At 43.4% G+C, this 20,328-nt stretch overlaps 1 protein-coding gene across 1 annotated transcript in view; it reads right to left on the bottom strand.

Annotated features, from left to right (window-relative positions):
* Nphp1 (nephrocystin 1) overlaps window positions 1-20,328 on the bottom strand; it is a 47,528-nt gene that overhangs the window by 15,230 nt on the left and 11,970 nt on the right. The window contains exons 5-14 of the mRNA XM_051183446.1: window positions 17,279-17,528; window positions 15,674-15,775; window positions 14,072-14,184; window positions 13,496-13,538; window positions 12,545-12,629; window positions 10,490-10,584; window positions 7,219-7,347; window positions 4,943-5,017; window positions 3,050-3,160; window positions 1,431-1,513 (exon numbers count right to left, since the gene is read on the bottom strand). Of these exons, the coding sequence (XP_051039403.1) occupies window positions 1,431-1,513; window positions 3,050-3,160; window positions 4,943-5,017; window positions 7,219-7,347; window positions 10,490-10,584; window positions 12,545-12,629; window positions 13,496-13,538; window positions 14,072-14,184; window positions 15,674-15,775; window positions 17,279-17,528 (1,086 nt within the window). The remainder of the gene's footprint in view (window positions 1-1,430; window positions 1,514-3,049; window positions 3,161-4,942; window positions 5,018-7,218; window positions 7,348-10,489; window positions 10,585-12,544; window positions 12,630-13,495; window positions 13,539-14,071; window positions 14,185-15,673; window positions 15,776-17,278; window positions 17,529-20,328) is intronic.

Here is a 20,328-nt window from a genome sequence, read left to right as displayed (position 1 = left end):
TCACTAAAATGATTTGACTTAATGACTCGTGTCAATAAGTATTTCCTCCAATGTATTGACTCATTATGCACAATGAAGTCATTATGAATTTCTACTGTATTCTCTCCTGCTTCCCTCCCTCCCTCTTGCTAGGTAGGCACTGAGCTGTTTCCCCTTGGGTCCCCTGTACTTCTCTTTTATGGAAGTGTAACTTACCTGCAGAGAGAAGTTACAATGTATTCCCGCTCTGCTCCTCGGAGCAGTTTACCTGGATCCACTCGCACAGCTTTTGTGAACAAAAGTGGAGTCACAGTGTTCATATCATCCTGCAATTTCCTTCCCTCGACACCCACTGGAGGTGATCAAAGTTAGCTGTGACTCCACTTCTGCAAAGTGGACACGTGCATTTCCTTATTTCCTCTACTAAGCACAATACAACCCTAAGCTATATTATAATTTATATATACTAAGCATAACAAAAAATTTTTTAAAAAGTATAAGAAATCAGGGTTCCCACAACACCCCAGCAGCAACAAATACTAGGGTGATGTGAGATAACGGGAGGCAGGACTCTTAGCTGTGCCCAGTGGCGAGAAGGCCACGAAGGAAGTGCCGCTCAAAGTAATTCTCACACAAGGCTCTGAGACAGGAAATAATCTCCAAATTAAAGATGGAGGAAACTGAGACCCGGAGATGTTAAGGAACCTGAATAATCAGCCAGCTGGGCCCAGAGCTCTGGATGATAGAACTTCCCACCCAGAATCCTAGTCCTGGTCCGTCCTGTCTGCCTACCTGTACCCTCCTGCTCACGTCCTTGACTTAGGTCTTCATTTCACAAATTTAAAAATGAGATCATCAAGTTTCTTGTTAGTTTATGAGACAGGTGGGTCTCAGTTAAGAGCCTGGGATGTATATGGTACCTCTGACAATAGAACCAGGATGTATCCTTAGTACAGGGATGGACTTCAGGAGCCCATTTCCCATGGGAGGATACTCTACTCCCTTAGCCTAAAGACATGGGGGAGGATGGTCTAGGCTCTACCCCAAATGATGTGACAGATTTGATGATCCCTCACTGAAGGCCTCACCCTCCTTAGGGAGTGGATGGGGGATGGGATGAGGGGATCTGTGGGGAGCATGGGAGGATGAGAAGGATAGGAACCTGGGATCAATAGGTAAAATAAGAAAAAATACTGAAAAGAAAAAAAAATGGCTTTCCCTTCACACAAAATATTTGATGAGTAAAATGCTACCAATGGAAAAAAAACAAAAACCAAAAAAATACTGACTTCTGAATATGTCCTGTTTTCCCATGCTCCCTCAAACACTAAGATCAATATGAAAAGCCCCCCTTCCCAAAACTTGTTAAGTAACAGAGTAAACCTGAGGTAGATGGTCCCTGGGAATTTTCTGCACAGTTGCTCATTTGTGAGGAACAATAAGCCACTTACTTTGCTGGAACAGGAACACCGCTGGCATCAAAGAGCTTAAGAAACACCCAGCCGCAGCTTAACTCTCCTCGCTCACCAGTAGACTAGGAAATAAAATGGGCACATAGAAGGGTATCTGAGCTAACCACTCAAGCACTCACCGAGCCCTCTGGGAGGAGCAGAGTTAACACCTACTCTAAGGCCTAAGCTGTCCCTCAAAGAAAATAAGATGCCACATGCCAGCACCCCACTTTACCTGCAGGTCAGATGTTAAAAGTGGTTCTTCAAATGACTGCCCTGCTTTGTCACAGTTGCTTTGAAAGGTCCCTTAAACCTGATCCTGAGGTAACTGTTACTACTGGTCTCCAGTGCTATACGGTTTGGGGACAATGTCAAACCACAGGATACTACAAGACATTTTGAAGTTTTGTTTTACGGGGGATGGAATACAGGAATCAATTACTCAAGGACCCCCTTGCCAGGAAGCTCAGCCCTCCTGCCAATTACCAGGGCACTGGGGCTCACTTGGCTCCTCTCATGTCCTACCCATCTGTCTTGAAGATGTACAGGACAGGAAATTAACATGATCTTCCAGTGACAGCTCTCTGTGTAGCTGCAAGGCCAACTTTATATGCTTACGCCTTTCAAGCTATGAGCAGAATGTGGACGTGTGGAGTCACCAGTGAGGGCGCTCCCCAGTGGGTGTAGCATTTCTCATGGCAAACATTAAAGCACAGTTCTCACGGTCCCTCGCCACTCTCGCATGTCCCTGAGCAAGCTGTGACATACAAACTTATGTGGACTTGGCTCCTGGAGGGCAGGGGTGACTAAACCCCGCCCCCAACACACACACACACACACACACGCGCGCGCGCGCGCACACACACACACACACACACACACAGAGAGAGAGAGAGAGAGAGAGAGAGAGAGAGAGAGAGAGAGAGAGAGCCCAGAATGCACTCAGGACTTTAAATTACCTCTGGGAAGTCCCATACTTTGGGAGGTTTTGTACTTTAAAAGTAACGAGTTCTATGATGCTATAAATGCTAACAAATACCCCTTTGCCTTAAATACCACTTAAATCAGTACCACATAAAAATCAAGAATCAGGCCAATAAGAATCAAGGTGTCTGTTGCCAAACCTTGAGACGACATGGTAAAAGGAGGGAGGTGATCCCTACAGCTGTTTTCTGACCTCCATACTGTGCCCACGAATAAACATAATACTTTTTTAAAAATGAGAATCATATCACTCTGGTTCATAGAAATCTCCCATTGCTGTTTAAGTGTGAATGTGACCCCAGGCATGCGTGTTTGAATACCTGGTCCCTAGCTGGTGATGCTGTTTAGGGGTTGAATCGGAAGTGGGTCACTGGGGTGGCCTTGAGGGTTCTAGTCCAGCCCCTACAACTGTTCATAGTCTGCTGCCTGGCGTGCCTTCCCTGCATGATGGAAGGAGTCCCTACAGCTGTAAGCCAGAATAAACCCTTCCTCTTATGTTGCTTTTGTCAGGGCATTTTGTCATAGCAATAGAGTGTAGCTAACCCAGCTTCTATTATTTTGCTTGTAAATGAGATACATTTCTAACTTTTCCCCTTTGGTGCATCAGAACAGTTTATCTTTCAGCTTTGACATACATTTCGAATATAAGAAATTCCAAGTTCAAATAAAATCCCAAGGTCTGGAGTTGAAGAATTGGACCTGATGAAACAGTCACCATCGAGCAAGCATGGCAAGATGCCAGTGACCTAGAATGATAAGGAAACCAAGTTACTGACAAAAGTGAACAGTGGGCTTCCGGCCAGCCTCATCCATCTGTGAAGGGCTCATGCCTTTGCATTCTAATAGAGGGAGGTGGGGTGGGGGCATACGGGGAAGGCTCAGCCAGTACAGGGCTTGCTGCAGGCCTGAAGACTTGAGTTTTCTCTCTGGGCCCACATGGTAGGAGTAGAGTATTGACTCCTACAAGCTGCTGCCTGACCTTCCTTTCTCTTGCATGTTGTGTCACACAGGCCCACATGGATGTGCTAAAATAGACAAATGTAGAGCAAACACGCACTTTCTTAAAAGGAGATAGACCAGGTTCACATGTAATGATTGGAAGTAGAAACACATAGCTTCCCTGTTGATAGGGAAATTACCTTCACCTGTCTACACTTTTTTTTTTTTTTTTTTTTTGCTTAGAACAGGCAAAGAAGAAAACTACTATATGTCAGTCCCCAGGGGTGTAACAAATGCAGCCTACTTGTTTTATTTACACTAACTACTGCTGTTTGTAAGTTACACTAAAGCCAAAGACCAATGCATACTTGTCCTCACTCCTGCCTTACAGGCATCCCATCATTCCCTTTGTTCAATCCAGTCCATTCCCCTGGACAACCATAACCTCCTTTCCTGCCTAGAAAACCCTACCCATTCCCCAAGGTTTAGTTTCCCGTGCTCAAAAATCTTCCTTGGGCCTAAGGTATGAACCCTCCTTTTCTCTCACAGCATGCTTCCAACATCCTTGGATCCTCATAAGCACTGCACTCCACCTGAATGGTACACAGAACCCAACTCACAGGTGGCACCAAGGACTAAATACCACAGTGCATGTGGCCTATCCACGGCCAGTGTTCATCAGTAGTGGAGACTGCGGCTATTTACAGATGTATATGTATGGATGTGTAAACTCCCACATGTCTAGATCATTCGAGAAGCTCACTCACACTTTCACAGTCCTCCCTGCAGCTCATCCTTGGAAAACAGAAAGTCAACACTGCACATGCACAACGACCAGGGAGCAGACAAAGAGGCAAAGAGACAGGCAGTGCTTCCTGGGGGCAGGTGTGAGGGGAACCATGGGCTCTGAGGAGCTGTGCCACAGAGGACGACACGTGCCACATCAAGCCAGGCGGCTAAGCCTCCAGCACAGCCTGTGCCCTCTCCCTGACCTTCTGACTTGTGCTAAGACCTGATACAGTAAGAGGAAGGGCTTCTAGAATGCAGTGGAACAAAGGAGTTAGCTGTGGGAGGGGAGTAAATGCTAAAATAATGAGTCCTTGGAGGTAGGAAAAAGTAAACCACAAACAATCCCATAAAAAGAACAAGAGGACATCCTTGACTCACTAGCGTCTGTGTGAGACTGACTCAGTGGTCTGAAGCCCTAACCTCACCCCAGCCCTGACAGGATCTGGGTGTAAAGCACCAGGCCCTGAGGCGTTGCCTTTGATTTTTATCTGAGAAAAATACAAGTGCCATTGGCACAGTTGGAAGATTTCATTTTTGAAAAATATTCCAATCCTAATCTTATCTTCTTGCTGTCTGCTCCATCAAGGGACATTTCCTAAAATTGAGATCCACTGAGAGAGGTGACTCACAGGGATCACAGCTTCAGTGATTCTGGGGTGCAGGGGATTTTTGCCAAAATTGTCAAAGAAGAATGGAGATGGAAAGATCTGGAAAGACTCCCATTTGACCCTATGCGCCACATGCTCCATGCACCACACTTTGGGAGCCTCGTGCCCGGTCAGACACTTCAGATGACTTACCTGGGGGGAAAAGGTCCATGTTTTGGGCTTTTTAGGCTGCCATACCGCTCGAACTGTGTGGATATTGCTCAGAACCTGAAATGAGATTTTCTCATTTGAAACCACTCTGTAGGAGTCTGAGATCCCCGCACTTCCAAGTCTCAAGCCTTCAACATCAGCTGCACTGGAAAGCACAGATATACATGCTCTCATTCTCTCCCCCCATCCCTTTCCCTCCCTCCTCTCTGTGTATATAGGACAAAGAAAACGGAAGAACGCAAGATTAGAAGGGAAGAGGAAGCAGGCACACGGCTGGGGGTGGCCCTGGGATCCATCTCTACCAACAAGAGAAAATCAGTAAGAAGCATCCAGCTGAAAGCCGAGCAAGACTGCTCTGCAGCATCTGCCTGCTGCCTTGGGCACTGAGGCCTTTAGTGAGCTGCTCAGAGAATCCAGCTGTGCCGGGAGGCTGTCTCTAAAAGCGCTCTGTCCTGCTTGATATTAACAGCAGCACTTCTTATTTTTGACACTTAGATTTATTGTGGAAGAGTTCAAGTAAACAATGTAAGGACGTGCATTCCTACTAGACACACCTACAACATGAGATCTGTTCTATGAGTTAATATCTATGATTTTGGTATAAGTTTTACTACTCTGATGTATTAGTAAAAAAAAAAAAAATCAAACTTCAAACTGAAGCGTGGTGATGGTGTGTAGAGCGTGGTGTATATCTACAGTCCCAGCAGAAGCAAGAGGATGAATTCCAGGCTAGCCTGATCAGGACACTATCACAAACAAACAAACAAACAAAGCTGGGGTCCTAGTTCTTGTGAGAGGCCAGACTAGGGGTGTGCATCTGGGAGACTGTCTCCAAAACAAAGTAAAAGACAGTCTGTCTCCTTTTGGTCACCAGTGGTCACCAGTGACACCTGCTGGCAGTGTTCTGTACGGAAGTGTGCAAATGAGGATCACTGTTACACACTCCAAGTTCAAATGAAGGATGAACTCTTCTGTCACGTGGGAGTCTAAGGCATCCTGCCAGCTTAGCACTCTGCTCTCCCATCTAGTCCACCACATTTGGTTGATTCTTGCCTCCCCCATCTCCCTCTGCAGCACCCTCTTTCTAAGTTGTAATCATCATTGCTCGCCAAGCCCACCTACGCAGCCCCCTGTGCTCTGAGTGCGGTCCTAAATGTGTCACTCGTATGAACTCACTTACTCCTCCTGTCAATCCAGGAACAGAGTGAGCAAGGGTCTCATGCCAGCGAATGGTGGAGCTGCTTAATCCTAAGCGAGCTGGCTCCATATTTTGTTCATTTGACAGTGACAGCTGGCTGTCCTGACCACCAACTATTGCAGGGTTTCTCTACTCATCTTTCTGCTTTTGCTGTTTATGGCAGTCACATTTCTCACTGCTGTGACAAAATCACTGACGACAGAACTGTAGGGAGGCAGGGTTAAACTTGGCTCATTGCTCGAGAGTGCAGCCTACCATGCAGGACTATGGTGGTAAGAAAGTGCCTCTAGATGTGGCCACAAGATCTTGAGGCAGCTGGTCACACTGTGACCTCAGCCAGAGAACAGAGAGAGCCCAATTGCTGCTCAGCTCACATTCCCTTCCCTTTTCATTCAGCCTGTGACCTCAGTCTATGGGATGTGCCACGCCCACCCATTCTGTAGGGCTCTTCCCACTCCAGCTTAACTCACTCTTCTACTTCTAGGTTTGTAAGTTAAGTTGGTTGCTTGGACAACTGACTTTGAGTCTTTGTTCTTCACAGTATTTGTGGTTAAAGCTGAAAATTTCTACCTGGGCACTAAGAATTTTCTCATACAAGAAATGTTTGTTTCAAGACAATCATGCAGACTCTTTTTGGCATTGGGTGAAAAGAATCAGGAAGGAAAAGAATAGAAAGCTTTATTGGTTATACTGGTATATATATTTATCAAAAATGTAGTACCATAGATAAGACCTGGGCTTAACTATAACAATATAACAGTATAACAGTGTAACAGTGGGGGATAAGCATTAGTACCTTAGATACATTAGCTCAGATACATTGTCTGTGATGTACCAATATCACACTCCACAATCAAAGAACCAGAAGTTAAACCTACATAATCAGAACCAGTGTGGTACATACAGATATGTGTATATATAATAGGGAGGAGGAGAGAAGGCAGTAGTTGCTTAATGTTTATATATGGTGCATGTATATATAACATACATGGTACTAATAAAATCCTTTTCCCTTACCCTGGAGTGACTTGACTTAGCTCCCAGCAGACTTAGTTCTTACCTTGCTGCCGTCAAACAGACAGAGGCGCACGTGTCTGCTGAGAACCTGTATGCTTGCTCCTGGGAGAGGAATCATTTTACAGCTCCACAGGGTCAGAATCAAAGAGACACGGCTTGGCCTTGACATAATCTGAAAGGAAAAGTAAGCACACATTTTATTATTATTGTTTGTGATTTATAATAAAATCAATTCCACAAAGCATCTTTTATAAATACAGCTTTAGAAAATAAAGCAAGTCACTCTGGAAATCTCAGCACTTAGGAGGTGAAGGAGAAAAATCAAGAGTTCAAGGCCAGCCTGAGCTACACGAGACCCTATTTTAAAAACAAGAAAGCGAAAGAATAAAAAGAAAATATACATAGATTTTTAAAAGCCAAGAATTTTATACAAACATATTTACAGTTTTCAGCAAAGTACACTTACAATAAAAAAAAACCAATCTTTTGAGGTAAATTTTTACACAGTTGTATTTGAAAGTTACATTTTTTAATCATTTACAAACTGCAATGAAATAGGCATGCAGGACTCACAGGTAAAATAAATGATTAGACTATGGGATCACTGCATTCTAGTCCCCAGTTATTCCTGTAAGATGTGTATGAGCATGGATAGCTACCACAGTGTAGCTCCAGGATATGATAATAGTGTCACCCAGTTCAATCCTCCCTTGTTTGGATTCTGTTGCGATTTGGCAAAAAGCTCTAATATTCTGGACCATTCCTCCCAAACCCTGATCACACAGGGCTTCCATTCTTCTCCTTAGGCTCTTGAGAGGGAAGAGAAAAATAATGAAGGTAAATATCTGGGAAGGAATGTGCTATTTTTGCCACCCCAGGGAAGATAGTATAAGAAAGCAGACTGCGAGGAGCAAGCCAGCAAGCAGAACTCGTCCAAGGCATCCACTTCAGTTCCGGCCCCCAGGTCCTGACTGAAGGTCCTGCCCTGACTTCCCTCAGTGCTAGGATGTGACCTGAGAGTTGTAAGAAGAAATAAGCCCTGTCCCTCTCCAAGTTGCTTTTATTTATGGTGTTTTATCACAGCAACAGAAACCGTACTTAGGACAACCTCTCTCTGAGGTTATAAACACTAACCAGTGCCTGGTGTGTGTGTGTGTGGGGGGGCTTGTTGGAGTAGTTGCCTATAAGTTGCAAGTTAGTGGTGATAGGGGACAACATCACACAATGGAGCTTTCATTAACTCAGCATCCATGCTGGGGTGTGGCTTATCAGTGACACGGCTACATAAGTCACCTATGCTCCGGTAAGTGATCACATAGACTTGACTGGTTCACACTGGACTCCACAGAATTATTTCTTTGTTCTGTCATGGCCCTCTTTTCCGGGGTGAGCAGCAATACCTCCCCAGTGAAAGCATGCAACAAAGATACTTCAGCAAACTGTAACACTAACGTTTATTGAGTTCTTATGTGCCCAGCATTACACTTTATCATTCACACAATAACTCTGTGTTGAAAGAATTAGTTATTATTATTATTATTATCATTATTATTATTATTAATAGCTCCCCTTTTACATATGAAAAATGATTAGTAGAAGGCTGGAGAGATGGCTCAGTGGTTGAGAGCACCAGCTGATCTTCAAGACATCTGGGGTTAGGTTCCTAGCACCCACAGAGTGGCTCGCAACCATTTACAACTCCAGTTCCAGGGGACTCAGCTTCCTCTTCTGGCCTCTGTAGGCACCAGGCATACATGTGGTACATAGATATACATGCAGTCAAAACACCTATGCACATAAAAATTATCTAAAATTTCTTTCTTCAGAAAAAAACCTATCTAAAATTTCTTTCTTCAGAAAAAAACAGAGCCACATGGTGAGACCTTGTCTCAAAAAAAAAAAAAGGATTATTAAGACTCAGCTGTACCGCTCTTGGGCATATAGCCAAAGGACGTTAAATCATACTTTATACTACAAGGACATTTGCTCAACTATGTTCACAGCAACTTTATTTGTAATAGCCAGAACCTGGAAACAGCCTAGATGTCTGTCCCTCAACTAAGGAATGGATAAAGAAGGCAAATGGATGGAACTAGAAAAAGAAAATCACCCTGAGTGAGGTAACCCAAACTGACAAAGGCAAACATGGTGTGTACTCACTCATAAGTGGATACTCGCTGTAAAATAAAAGATAGCTATACTACAATCTACAGACCCAGAGAGACTAGTAACAAGGAGGGTTCGTGGGGACACCCAGAGCCAGAGCTTCCTGGAAAGGGGAAATATAAGAGATTTTGTGAGTGAACTTAGGTGGGTGGTGATGAGAACAGGAGCGATCAGGTTGGGGGGCTCAGAGGAGAAGGATGGTGAGGGGGACTGCTGGGGGGCACATGCTGGGGTCTAGTGGAAGCCTGGCTCTGGGGAATCTTCCAGTAGTCTATGGAGAGGACCCCAGCTTAAACTCCTAGCAATAACAGATAAGTAGCCATCTCCTGTGACCAGACCAATGCCTGGCCCAACTGCCATCAGAAAGATACCATCCAGCAACTTATGGAAACAGATGCAGACCCACAGCCAAACATTAGGAGGAGTTCAGGGATCCTGCAGAAGATCAGGGAGAAAAGACTGCAGGAGCCAGAGGGGTCAAAGGCACCACAAGAAAACTGACGGAATCAAGTAACCTGGGCTCATAGGGGATTACAGTCTGAACCGACAGCCAGGGAGCCTACACGGGGCTGTCCTGGCACTCTGCATACATGTTACAGTTGTGTAGCTTGGTCCTTTTGTGAGACTCCTAACAGTGGGAACAGGAGCCATCTCTGACTCTTTGACTGGCTTTTGAGGCCCTACTCCTCATACTGGGTTGCCTTGCTCAGTCTTAATACACGGGGAGGTGCTTAGTCCTATTGCAACTTGATATGACACGCTTTGTTGATGCCCACGGGAGACCTATCCTTTCCTAAACAGAATGGAGGAGGGGTGGATAGTGGGTGGGTACAGAGGGGGAGGCGTGGGGGAGGAGGGGGAGGAGAGGAGGGAGTGGAAACTTAACAGGGCTGTAAAATAAATAAATAAATAAATAAATAAATTTAGTTATTTAAAACAATGATACAAACTTAGAATTAATTCTTTTGTAATGAGAGAACAATAGAAAAGTGAAGAAGGTGAAGTTGAGCTACAAAGTTCAAATTACAAAGTACCTTTCAGAAGTACAGAGTGTGTTCTCTGTGATGTACTTGTCAATTTCCATTTTACATGCGTGCTACAGGACAGACCCTGGGCCCCCTCATTTGATCAACAGTAAGCACACCTACCGTGCCTGCCTTAGCGTCCCACAGTAGATCTCTGAAGGCCAGCTGTGATGTCGTGAGTTCCGGCTGTAAGAAGTAGCTTGCTCGAAACTGGTTCCCTGATAAAACAACACCCCCTTTAGTTTCTCAAAACAGAGAAATGAAAGCCAAAACCCCAAATCCGTACTGTTACAAGACAAACTTAGCAAAAAATTTCCGAGAAGTCATGTACTCAATTTCTAAGGCAGATGTAACAATATATGTTTGTATATTAAAATAAGACACAAACTTGAAGTTATAAATATATAAAGATCACCTCAAGACAGCTCTAAGGGAGTTGTAAAGATTTTTAGACAAAAAGTATGCCTCATGATAATGATGATTCATTCAAATACTTGTGTAAAGAGGAAGAAATCTTTAATCATGTTTTAGAGATTTGGGGACAACATTACATAATTAGTTTCATTTTAAAATTAATTTTTGAGACAATGTCTCCTATAAATACCAGGCTGGTCTCTAACTCTCTATGCCACCAAGGGTGACTTTGAACTTCTGGTTCTCTTACTTCTTTCTCCCACATGCTGGGATCATAGGTCCACACCTGGGCTGCTAATTACAGATATCACCACTCACTCAAGAAATAGTTCTGGAGCCCCTGCTTTGTGCCAAGTGCTATATTAGAAGCCAGAAACAGAATAGTGAACCTGAGAGACATGTCCCATCCTCATTAGCTTACCGCTGACTGGGGGTGGGGCTGACAAACAAAGCCTGAGGTTTAAGGGTGCTGAGTAGTTTCAAGGGTGCACAGGAAACCAATACAACCATGGCAGGCATCCTGGGGAAGGACGGGAAGAACACGGGAAAGAGCCACTCCATCAGAGGTGACCTCACAGAGTCCTTCCAAGGATAACTGAACAGCTCAGATACACAGGAGACACCTGTCACCATGGTTCTTCTTTACAACAGCCTACAGACAGATGCTCTCAAGCACCAGGAAAGCCCAAAATGAACAAGGGAACAGAAACACCAGGTGGAGAGAACACTCCCGAGAAGTCTTGCTATAAAGAAGTGCTTAATGGGATGGGATTGGGGTTGGTCCTTAAGGACTCAGGATTAGGTGTCTTGCTAATACTGATTGGGCATGTTCCAATAGGGGAAAGACTGGAAAAGTTTGGCTAAAGGTAAAGGAAAGGGCACCTGTTTTAGTTAGGGTTTCTATTGCTGTGAAGTGCAATAGACCATGGCAACTCTTACAAAGGAAAACATTTACTTGGGCCTGGCTTACATTTTCAGAGATTTAGTCCATTATCATCATGGTGGGAAGCAAGGCAGCACACAGGGAGTCACAGTGCTGGAGAGGGCGTTGGCCATCCTGCATCTTGACCAGCAGGCAACAGGAAGTGGTTTGTCTCACCCAGCATGGCTTGAGCCCATCTCCACAGTGACACACTTCCTCCAACAAAGCCACACCTCCTAATAGTGCCATTCCCTTCAGGGGACATTTTCTTTCAGACCACACAGCAGAAACTGTGTTTGTGAAACAAGGAAAGGAGCTGGAACCCAGAGCATCACACACAGCGTGGCATTCCCAAATGCCACGGGAGTACAAGGAAAAGATGACTACTCAAGGAGGTGAGATGCAGGGCTGGGGAGATGGCTCAGTCAGTAAAGCAATTGCCAATGTGAGCATAAGGACATCAGTTCTATCTCTCAGAGCCCAGGCAAGAGCCAGGTGGAGTGCAGTGGTATGTACCCATGGTCCTTGTGCTGGAAAGCAGAAGAGGGGGAATCCCTGGGGTTTGCTGGCTAGCAAGTCTAGGCAAACTGAGTGGAGGCCTTGCCTCAAAAAATACAGTAGGGAACCGTTGAGGAAGACACATTGTGTTCACCTCTGGCCTCAGCATGAGGAACACAGGAACACACACACACACACACACACACACACACACACACACACACACACACACACACACGGGTGGGGGTAGATGTAGTATCTTTAACTTGTTTTGTCAATGAGAGAAAAACTTCAGCTTTGACTGCTTAACTAAAAGAGTACTGAGGCTGAAAGCCCTGTGTTACCTTCATCCAGCAGCTGGGAGAGCATGGAAGGTCGGAACCCTGCAGGAATAGCTCCCATTGTGGCTAGCACATCAATAGTGTTTATCTGTTGAAGACAGGAGAATGAAATAGACTTGTTTCCATTCCTCTCCTTGTCTCTGTAATACTTCAACACCATTGCAACCATAACTCAAAAGAGGAAAATACAAAATATAGACTTTGAGGTAAGAAATGTTACAGTGTAACACCCAATTCCTAGAGGGTGGCATTCATCATGAACCCGGGCCTCCGTAATGACTTTGACCCTCATGGTGACTAGCTTACAGAGCTCTGGGTTCCACGCCAGTTGCTTCAAGTGCATCCTGCACCAAAATGGCCCCACTCCCATCAAGTTCCACAGCACATGCCACTGAACAAATGCTCACACACTTTAGAGTCAGTGGATGCTGTGTGTGTGTGGACATCCCACTCATACAAGCATGGCCTTGTAACTAAGGAAGAGAGAAAGGAGTCAGGAAGGAACTCACCACGCTGCTAATGGGGATGGTTAATAGATTGAGAGGAAGGATTTTCACTGTGTTATATAATTTCTGGGTGATAGAATTATGGGTAATTTCTTACTCTGATGTATCTTTTTGTATGTTTTTCAAATAGCTGGGCTTTAATGTCAATTTTCCCAAATTGATAGAAGATTTATGTGGAAACTCAGGATAATCCCAAACTCTCAAATTGTATCAGAGAAGAGAGTCCCTACTTCGCATAGGAAGGACATGTTCTTTGGATTACGGACCACTAAGGCAGAAGATATGCGTTACCTTCTGTACATCTTGTACCTGCTAAGACCTCTGCTGTCCTCTAGTCTCTATTCTGCTCTGAATTCAGTCTGAACTACTGAATAACAAACCCAATGTGTCTTACTAGTCAATCACATCAATATTAGTAGACACAAAGCACCAGCCAGGAAACACCAACCTCTGAGATAGCTTTTCGGACAGCACTCCAGTGGGAATCCGTTCTAGGGAGACAAAGAAGCAAGGTCAGCGAGGGACCAGTTATATCTATTCAGACTGGACAGTCAAAGAAAAAAGTGTGTAATCAATCAGTTCTGAAAACTAAACAATCATTTTCTCCGATTAAAGTATCAACACATGCCTCCATTTTAAGAAAGTGTTGAATTATTTATGATAGTAAAAATAAAGACAAAAGTTTCTGGAACTGAAGATGGTTTACTTGGTAAAATGCTTGCTATGCAAGTGTGAAGACCTGCGTTCAAGCCCCTAGAGCTGACAGAAAGCCACGCATATGCCTTGTAATCTCAGTGCTGAGGAGGTGGAGACAGGAAGGTGTCTGGGGCTCACTCTCCACTCAGCCTCACCTAATTAGCAAGCCCCAGGTCCCAGAGAGACCCAGTATCAAAAAGTAAGGTGCATGGCTCCTAAGGAACAGCATGCAAGGTTCCCCTCTGCCTACACGTACGTGCGCATGCACACATGTACGCATGCACGCGCACACACACAGCTACCCTGACCCCTCCCTCCCATTTCGTACCTCTGCTTTACTTCAGCTCCGTTTGCAGTTTCATCCACCACCTCCACATCCTCGTCACTGCCCTCCTTGCTGCCTTCTTCATTCGATTCTTGCTTGTCTTTTTTATTATAGGGCTAGAAAATCGTGGACATACAAAGTGATTTTCAGTCAATACAAAATCAGCCAACAAAATACCAGAATTTTAAAAGATTTGGCATAAATCAAAATATTTGTATGTGATGGGGAAATATTGTAACACATGCTTGCTAATTTCACTATTTTAAAAAAAATGACAGCCATGGTAATTCCAAAACTTGGGAACCTGAGTCAGGAGGATCATGAGTTCTAGGCTAGCCTGGGCTCCACAGCAAGATCCTGTCCAAGAGTAAAAAAAGTAAAATTTTAAAAAAGGCAAGTTTAATCAAAATAAATTGCATATCTGTTTATGTTAGATGGAATTTAAATTAAAAAATGGAAAAAGAATCAGTAAAAGTGAATGCCGGAAGAAGATAATCTTGGAATAAGAAAGCCCTTTTCAGTCAGGCGGTGGTGGTGCACACCTTTAATCCCAGCACTCGGCAGGCGGATCTCTGTGAGTTCTAGGCCAGCCTGGTCCAGCACATGTTCCAAAGCTACATAGAGAAACCCTGTCTCAAAAAAAAAAAAAAAAAAAAAAAAAAAAAAAAAGTCCTTTTCAGAAATAATATCAAATATAAAACCAAAAATCATAAGTGAAACCACTGACAGATTTACCTAACAAAAATACACACAGCTGAAAGTCAACAAAAAACCAAACACGAACATCTGAAGGTTAATATCCTCATTAATAATATTATAACAGCCTTCACATTCAATAAGGAATGATATAAGAAACAAAGAGTATAATAAATGCAAACAAAACAATCATGAGCTTGGTTTTTGTTTTTTGTTTTTTCTTCCTGGAGCCCACATAACAGCCACAGGTATATGGGTTCACCAGAGCAAGCTGGCTGGCTATACAGCTAGATTTGGTGAGCCCTGGGGTCAGTGAGAGGCCTTGCCTCTGTACATAGGATAAGGGTGACCTCATGAAAGACAACCAGTGTCATTTTTGGTCACGAAATTGGTTTTGATGACCACAGCCAGCACTGTCAAACATACAAGAATATACTCTCAGGGGATGGCAAATTGGTGAAATACATAAAATCCAAAGATGGCTGTGTGGATTAACACCACGGCAGCTGCTTGTTCTCCAACTCTCCATCTTAGTGCTGAAAGAAATTTGGACTGCAATAATGACTACTAGGCACTGGGGAGGCTCAGACAGGCAGATGCCCTGGACTTGGTGGCCTACTTAGCAACCCAGTAAGAGACCCTGTCTCAAAACTTGAGGTGGACGGTACCTGAAAACAGCACTAAACCCCACAGCATCTTCGTGATGGGAGTGTTCCAGAGCTCATGCGCATGTCCCAGAAGGCGGGTGGTTAACGCACAACACTTCCCTCACTTGTCATCTCTTCAAAATTAAAGCCAATTCTCTACCCCAAACCATTCGCTTGCTGACAATTCAGAAGTACAGCCCCACACCACATTACCATCCAATGGAACACTCTGTAGCAGGAGAGGCATAAAACCAGGACTAACCTCCAAGTAGGTTCTGGGAATGAGACCCTCATTTCCTTCAGCGTCCTTAGCCAGCCACCAACCATCAGGCTTTTTTTCAATTATATGGAGAATATCCCCTTTCTTAAATAAAAGCAAAGTAGAAAATAAGACGTCAATAACCATGAACAAATTTCACAATATTTCATTACAAATGCTTTAAATGTGTTTCTACAAAAGTAAAATAAGCTTCATTAATTATTTAGGCCCACTTAAAAATAAAGTTCATAATACTCTATTACTGACTCTTATGTGAGTATATAAATGAACTGCTTCATTTGACTAGTTAGCAGGCATGCATGCGTGCACGCGCACACACACACACACACACACACACACACACACACACACACACACAGCTTATATTCAAATGAGAAGCACCTCCTCATTAGTGTGTGTGTACCACATGCATGCCTGGTGCCCATGGAAGTGAGAAAGTGCTTTGCATCTTCTGGAACTGGAGTTACAGGGGGTTGTGAGCCATTTGTGGAAGCTGGAAATCAAATCTGTGTCTTCCGTAAGAGGAGCAAGTGCTCTTAATTGCTGAGCCATCTCTCCAGCCCCTCACCATCGTTTTTAAGGCATCATGCTTATGCCAACACCGTGATTATTAGATAAGAAACACTGAATTTGTGAAACTCTTTGGAAAGCATCTTCCAGAAGCAGCATGTGAATCATAGATGAAAATCAGCTCTGTGAAATTAAAATTAAACCATATGTTCAGACGAAAATAGTATTTGTCTAAAATATCCCAATTCACATTTTTAATGACATTTATCCATACATAAAAATATAATACACCAGCCAGGTTTGGTAGTGCACGCCTTTAATCCCAGCACTCGTGAGGCAGAGGCAGGTGGACCTCTGTGAGTTTGAAACCAGCCTTGTCTACAAAGCATGTTCTAGGATACCCAGGACTGTTAAACAGAGAAAGCATCTTGAAAAACAAATAACGGTCCACAGTCTAAGGCCAGGCTGGCTTAGTGGGAAAGTGCTTGCCGAGCACACATAAAGCCCATGACTTGCTCTTTAGCACTGACCAAGCAACCCCCGAATTAATTTTTCCACCCACCTGCTACTTAATGTATGCATAGACCAAGCATGCAGGACTTGAAGAAAGGCCTTTTTGAGGGGGTGGCATTATTTTGCTTTTGAGACAAGGTCTCACTTGTGTAGACCAGGCTGGTTTTGAATTTACAGAGATCTGCCTGCCTCTGCTTCCCGGTGCTGGGAGTAAGGGCTCCTGAAGAATTGCCTCTGACAACATGAAGCATGCCTATTGATTCAAGCTACAGGTTCTGCCTGAGTTGAGTGATTTCATGCATACACAATTTAAAAATGTACTCTTAATTAGCTGTTATCAAACTGTGGCTACTTTGAAAAAAACTTTAGAAGGGGAAATTTGAATACGATAACCTCCTATTAGTGCTACGGTTACTTTTCTAAAGAAAGATTTACTCTCAGGACTGCGACACAAGCCCACAGACAGCTCAAGACTGTGTGACACAAATACACAGGCAGCTCTCTGGAATTTTCTTACTGTTAGGAATGCACTTACCCTGGCTAAACAGCAGACTAACCACCTACCTTAAACGTCAGGTCCCCAGCCTGCTGAGCAGCAAAGTCCCCAAGAGCAAAGTACTTGACAATTTCTGCCTGTTTGGGGGAGGCTTGTTCCTGCTTTTCTTCCTCATCTCCTTCTGACTCTTCCTCCTCTTCACCAGTTTCTTCAGTTGCTGCTGCTGCTTCTGCTTCTTCTTCTTCTTCTTCTTCTTCTTCTTCTTCTTCTTCTTCAATCAAGTCATCTTCCTCCTCTTTGACACTGCGGGCCTCATTTCTATGAAAAACAATTCTATCAATAGGATACCTAAAATCACATTCAGACACAGAGTGATGAAGAAGAAAGCTTGCATGGACAAAAGCTGCTCCTATTTGGAGCTGGAAGGGAAAAGAAGTAGTAGAAGAGTGCATATGACTCTTTCTACCATCAAGCTGAGCTCAGGGGCCTGGGGGGACTGAGGGCGATAGAGAAACTGAGACACGAGACTGTATTCAAACCCTGGAGTCATCCCTGCACACACTGCTCAGGCATCTTTACGCAGTGCTCACAGCATGGGCACTGGTTTTAAATTCTGCCTCTACCCATTCTTCCTTGAATAATCTTGGATTAGATTAGTTGGTCTTGTATGTTTGTAGTGCTGGGAATCAAATCAAAGGATAATATACACACACACACACACACACACACACACACACACACACACACACACACACGAATTAACTAAAACCCCAGTCCTTGGCTACTCTAACCTCAGTCTGCCAAGTGTGGAGTTATAGACATGTGCTACCATGCTCAGAAAGAGCTGTAATTTTTTCTCAAAATAAAACAAAAAAGAACCCAAGACTTCTTTCTGTCTTTGTTGATCTGACCATTGCTTATCTGTTCTCATTTTCACTGCTTTGTTTCCTTTCATGGGTTACGTGGCTCCTTCCCTTCTTCTTTGGCTTCTTAAGTTAGAAGCCCTAATAATTGATTTTTTTAAAGATTTATTTATTTTACATATATGAGTGTTCTATCTGAATGTATACCTTTATGCCAGAAGAGGGTATCAGATCCTGCTATAGATGATTGTGAGCCACCATGTGGTTGCTGGGAATTGAACTCAGGACCTCTGGAAGAGCAGCCAGTGTTCTTTACTGTTGAGCCATCTCAGTAAATTATTAGGGAGCCAGCCCCCTAATAATTGATTTTCAATCTTCTTTCCAAACTACTCATTCAAAGCTACCCATTTCCCCCTAAGCACTACTTTGGCTGTAACTCACAAGTCATATCCTTTTTTATTCACAATATTTTCTAATTGTCACTGCTTATTTACCTTGACTCATGAGTTACACTGAAGTGTTTGATTTAATTTGCAAACATTGATGATTTCTCCTTGTTTGTCATTGAATTTTAATGTGATTCCAAAATTTCAAACAGCATACATGACACAGACTCAGTTCTTTGAAGCACAGTGACAAGTGTTTTGTGGCTCCCACGGTTCATTGCATTAACAATTGATGCACTGCACTTTGCTGGGAGCTATGTCACCTAGTTTCAGATCAGCATATGAATGCTTGTCCAATAGGTCTCCATAAGGCAAGACAGGTGGAGACGGCCTCTCACTTGGCAAGGGTCAGGGGACCTGGAGACAGCACTGAGTACTGCTGGCACCTGCATCCCCTCTTCTCTATCACAATATGAAGATTCTCTTGGCATTGCTTTAGTTTCCTTTTGTCAGTTACACATGGGACAGATGTGATCATGCCCTGGAACATTTATTTCTCTAATGTTTTCCCCTAAAATTCTTTGGAAACTGAGGCTTCCCAGGTTTCTTATCTATATATACCAGCTGCCACCCCAGACCCTGAGAGCTTTTCTGATTCAGTGCGAGCAAGATCGAAGGCAACAAAGGATAATGGACACATATAAGGAAGCAACACAGGGGACTTTAATTACATCTAATTCTGAGAAAAAATTAAGATGGAAAAAGTGCCTTATCAAATTTTGCCCTTTATGGAGACTTAGGTGTGCAGGAACCTTTTGTAGGACAAGGGAACAGCTGGAGAAAGATAAGCTAACTGTATGGAATCAGCTTATGGCAAATCACTCTGTGTCTGTAAATATGCTTTGCTAACTTTTGAACAATGTTATTATTGAGAATGTATGCTTACTTCTATCACCATTTAGCTTTGTAAAGATGGGATGTGCCAGGTTTTATATTTAGTCAACCTAACAAAATGCTGAGTGTTATTTTTGGTTTAAAAGTTGTTTTTCTGTAAAAGTTGGGGAAAATATTTTGTTTTTTTTTACTGGAGGTTAATGCTGGAGGGTAGGGAGAACATGTTTGTGTCTGAAGTATAAATAGAGACAGCGTGAGCTATTCAGGGCTGGCCACTTGTGTCAAACTCATGCAGGAGTTGGACAGTTCTCCTTTGCACCAATGTCCCTTCCTGGTCTCAGGACCTGAACCCAGTCCAGCTGCGGTGGGATGTCCGCAGCTCTTGAAAAGCAGGACGTTGTTTCCTCGGGCACAGAGGTCGACACTGTCTACACTGATGCTATCCCCCAAGTTTGCTGGGAACCATGGGCTAATTTGCTGACTTATAGTTCTGGCAACTCTGGCAACTCGAGCCTATGTTATTAGGATTGTTTTTTTCTCTACTGAACTTACTTTTTTATAAATACAAAATGTCCTTCCTTATATAGTAAACACTTCTGGCCTAAATGTCTACTTTGCCGGGTTAAGGTAACTGCCTTCTTAGCTTTTGCTAGTATTTACATGTAATGTATTTTTCCAGTCTTTTACTTTTGAAGTTCTCTAATTTGTAACTAATGCATAACTCTTATAAGCAGTACACATATTTAGATCTACAAAAGAAAAAGCAATGCAAAACAAAGAAACTCAAACCGAAAGCCAGCCTTTCTTTTAAGTGAAATACCGGTCTACTAACGTTTAATATAACTGTCTAAGTGGCTACACCAAAAGCATGCTACCCTTTAGTTTACTTTTGCCTCATGTGGTACTTTTTTTGTTTCTCTTTCTTTTTAAAATTTTTGTTTATTGAATAATTTTTAGCATTCCATCTTTTTGTTT

Source organism: Phodopus roborovskii, unplaced genomic scaffold, assembly GCF_943737965.1.
Source record: "Phodopus roborovskii unplaced genomic scaffold, PHOROB, whole genome shotgun sequence".
In the NCBI taxonomy this organism is placed as follows: domain Eukaryota; kingdom Metazoa; phylum Chordata; class Mammalia; order Rodentia; family Cricetidae; genus Phodopus; species Phodopus roborovskii.
This window is presented reverse-complemented; position numbering and strand designations above follow the sequence as displayed.